At 61.2% G+C, this 4182-nt stretch overlaps 1 protein-coding gene across 1 annotated transcript in view; it reads left to right on the top strand.

The window, feature by feature from the left end:
- Positions 1-1358, top strand: part of ARSG (arylsulfatase G) — a 7890-nt gene extending 6532 nt beyond the window's left edge. Inside the window, exons 7-8 of the mRNA XM_026861306.1 lie at positions 1072-1180; positions 1352-1358. Of these exons, the coding sequence (XP_026717107.1) occupies positions 1072-1180; positions 1352-1358 (116 nt within the window). The remainder of the gene's footprint in view (positions 1-1071; positions 1181-1351) is intronic.
- The last annotated feature ends 2824 nt before the right edge of the window (positions 1359-4182 follow it).

Raw genomic sequence — 4182 nt, forward strand, 5'->3', positions numbered from 1 at the left:
GCGGGGAGCGCGGGGTGGCCGTGCCGCAGCGGGGACGTCGCCTCGCTCTTGGCTCGGCCCGGAGGAAATGGCTTTGGGCGAGCGCCGTTGCCATGCGCACGCTGAAAGGCGGGTGGACAAAGGCTGCGCCTGGGAAGTTTGCTCGGTGAATCGGGTCGGGGTTTTCTGTTTGCCCCATTCCCAGCCTCTTCCCCCCGCAGCTGCCTGGGGCCCTTTGGGCTACAGCCAAAGCAGAGGCTCTAACACCCTTCCACCCGTTCTCATGATCACTGCTCCCATTTCAGTGCCCTGCACCCCCGTTTTGTTACTCAGCACCCCCATCTTGCTGCTCAGCACCCCTGTTTTGTTGCTCAGCACCCCATCTTGTGGCTCAGCACCCCCGTTTTATTGCTCAGCACCCCATCTTGTTGCTCAGCACCCCCGTTTTGTTGCTCAGCACCCCCATCTTGCTGCTTAGCACCCCCATTTCAGTGCTCAGCCTCCCAGGTGGAGGAAGGGACCAGGCAGCTTCCCTGAGCTGTGCATCTCAAACCCAAGGGCAGAGCAGGGGCGTTTTGGGTGATGTCAGGGAAACAACACAACGTGTTAATTAGCCGGCAGGAGGGTGATCAGCAGGACGGTGTTTTTAACGAAGCAGGTTTCCAGCAGGCTGGGGGGGCTGTTGGTGCTTTACCACGCAGAGGGCCGCAGCCCGTCTGCACAGGCAGCCCCTGGCATAAATTCCTCTATTTTTTGCCTGCACTGTATTCTCACCCAGTATCAAAAATGGGGGGAACTGGGGTGGCTCTGGCAGTGACTGCATTTCTCATTTCTTGCTGGGGCAGAGGAGAAACACAACGCACTGCTGAACTGAGCCCCCTTTCCCTATTTCTTTTAAAACCAGCCTGTAACTCTCCTCCCTCCCTGACCCAGCTCCCTCTCCACCACAATTATCCTCCTTTGGGGTCATTTACTCCATCTCTGCCTCTGAGTAGTTCCTTTCTCAGGGAAACTCTGGGGTCAGGAGGTTTTTCCCCTCGACACGGGGCTCCTGGGCAGCGGGATGCTGAGTGCTGCCCTTTTCTCTTGCAGGTGGGAGCTCAGCAAAGCGAACGACCTGGGAAGGAGGGCACCGGGTGCCGGCGCTGGCGTACTGGCCTGGCCACATCCCTGCCAGGCAGACAAGCCACGCTCTGCTCAGGTAAGAGCTTGGACAGATCGTGTCGGGGAGCAGGGCAGCCCCCCTTTTTGGAAGCACCCACCGTCCCCGTGCTGAGACCCAGGTGATGATCTGGATCTTGGCAGCAGCAGCTGCCCCGCACTGGTTATTGCCTGCCTTGTGCCAGACTCTGTACTTTCGTCCTCTCCCAAGCCCGTAAGCCTTAATGCTTCAGCAAAGAGGAACTGAAAGGGCTTTTTGTGAGGCTGGCGGGTTGGCGTTAGCAGCCACTGGGCTCCGTGTGCCTCCTGGCCGCGGTGGCTGAGGGCCTCCCGATAATTAAAAGATGACGATGTTCTCTCTCTCCACCAAGAAGCAGGCTTAGGCTTTGTGGTCTGTGAATGGCTTTATGTGGAGGAGGGTGCGGTTGTGGGAAAGGCTGGCCGGAGAGATGGTGCTTTGCAATCAGCGCAGGATGCGGCCAGGCTGGGAGGTAGCGAGTGACTTTTGTTGTTTCCGGAGAGAGCGGAGGGAAGGGGCTGCTGCCTCCCCCTCCTCGCCTCGCCGGGGAGCGTGGAGGGGTCCTTGTTGCAGCAGTGCTGCACCTCTGCGTGCAGCGAGTGCACCGTTCCATGCGGAGTGCACCCCTCCTTACAGCCCTCCTTTGCAGCAGACGCAGCCGAGGGGGGGCACAGCCTGGGCTGGGGGCAGCGCAGTGGGATGCCCCGTCCCCTTTCAGCCCTTGAAGCACACGGTGGAGGTCAGGGTGGTGGTGCCGGAGGAGGAGGGGGGGTTGCTGGGAGTTAGGAACGTGTCCCAGCTGCTGGAAGCTGGTCTGGACTGGTGGGCCCCCGGGAGGTGTTGGGTGTTTTCTAAAGTCCAGGAGATAAGCTGGAGCCGTTTTACTCCTCACATGGCCTGAGGGCAGCTCTGGGAGCCGGATTTTTGCAAGTGGGGGAAGGTTCGAGGTGTGAGCTGGGGCACTGAGGTGGTGGAGGGGATGGGGTGCCCACAGCACCCCTTGGGTTTTACCTCCAAACCCTTCCCCTCCATGGCTGGGGGATGGACCGACCACTGGGACGTGGCCTGAGCTGCCAACCCTGCGGGATCAGTGCCCATCCCCATTCCCTGTCCCACGGGCCTCCTCCAGGCATTCCCCTTATCTCCTCGAAGACCTTATCTCCTGCATTCCCCAGCTCCAGTCCAGCAGGTCAGACAGCTGGAAATCTAGAAAGCCATCGGCAGCACGGGCTGTGCTGCACGCTGGGTGCTCGGGAAGCAGCTCTGTAGCTTCCCAGGAGTCACAGCACAGCCAGCATCCTCCACAGCACAGCCCGGCACTGCCACGGGGTGTGCCCGGGTGTGGGGCGATGTCCTGGCATCAGGAAGGGGCAACCCCCTGTTTGGGAGGCAGCAGGGAGCCAGCCTGGGGGACATGAGTGACAGCTCATGCTCAGAAATGTGTCACTACTGTGGTCCCAGCCACAGCCTGAGCTCTTGAGAAGGGGACGTGGAGAGATGCGGAGGGATGCGGAGGGATGCAGAGGGACGTGGAGGGAGGTGGAGGGATGCAGAGGGATGCAGAGGGACGTGGAGAGCAGGGGCTGGTCAGTGCTCACACTGTGTCAGGGCAGGTGGCTTTTCTCTGCCCCTAGAGTCCCCCCTGGGGACATCCCCCACAGGACAAGCGTGTGAAACAGGGCGGTTGAGGACTTGTCCCCCCAGCTGATGGGGAGGACCAAGACGCTGGGGAGGGGATGACATCTGGGTGCAGGTGCAGCTGGGAGACCTCCGCAGGGCAGGGCTGGGTGAGGACAGGCATTAGCTGCCTGCGTGAGCCTCCCTCTGCCCCTGAGGTTATGAAAATACCGACAGCCTTCGCCACCCGGCTTGGGAGAAAATCCTGTGCCTTGCCTCTCCCCGGCGTCGCTCGGCTTCGCATCCTCCCCGGTGCAGAGAGCCCGGTGAGCAGGGGTGAGCGTGCCCGGGGGCCAGGGAAGCAGAAAAATGCTGATGTGTCACCGTGGACTTGCACCTGCACGCTGGTTTCTGCAGAAAACTGCCATGTCGGCTTTTCTTAATTATATTTAATTGTCGGAGCCACCTGCTGTACTTGTGCCCTTCCCTGCCCCAACCCAAAGTAGGACACGGAAGAAATAGGTCAGTGGGGTGGTGAAGAAGCAGAATTGCACCACCCTGGCTGCGCCGGCAGCGTGGGGCTGGGCAGGTTGGGCAAGCTGGCCGGGGTGTGGGGAGAGTTGGTTCAGCTGCCTGCAGCTGCCTGCACCCCGTCACCGCCGGGGCAGGGCAGGGCAGCACTCCCTGCCGCCATCCTGCCCGGGGTGCTCAGCGCCTGCACAGCACCCGCACAGCTCTGCCCCTCGGGGCCTTCTTCCTCCGCCTTCGGGGCAGCAGCGGGATGCTGGAGTGACTTTATTTATTAAACCTCGCCTGGCCGGGGCAGGGGGGTGGCAGCGTGGCTTCCCCAGCTTGGCTCCCAGGATGTGCCTGCTGCTGAGGCCTTTGCTTCGATGCCAACTTTGACCAAAATCCTGTTTTTTCATGCCTTTTTCCATGGGTTACATCTGCCTGTGGCCGGGAGGGATCTTTGACCACCTCTGCCCACAGTCACATTGTCCTCCCACCCCGGTGACTGTTTCCAGCGGTCCCAACCATGCACCACGCTGGGGGCCTGATCCTGAGGGTGCTGAGCACCCATGGGACTGCCCTGGGCTCCCTCTGGGGTGGACCTGGGATGAACTCAGCGAGGTGCTGCAGGGTCGTGCCCTGCCTCGGGCGCAGCGGGGAGCCGGAATTTTTCTGGACGCCTCCCGGCTCTCCTGGTTGCTGGGGCCGTCTCGGCGAGCGTGCCGTACCGGGGCTGCCTCTCAGCAGTGTTTGTTCTTATTTGTTCTCGCCGTCTCTTAGCAGCTAAATTAAAACTTGTTGAATGGCAGAACCGGGGGCCCTTAAGCCCTGGGCTCTTTTCTCTCTCCGTTCACACAGCCGTGGCCGAAGGGCGATGGGGAGGATGGGGGTGGCAG

Source organism: Athene cunicularia, assembly GCF_003259725.1.
Source record: "Athene cunicularia isolate RWA chromosome 18 unlocalized genomic scaffold, athCun1 chr18_part1, whole genome shotgun sequence".
NCBI lineage: Eukaryota > Metazoa > Chordata > Aves > Strigiformes > Strigidae > Athene > Athene cunicularia.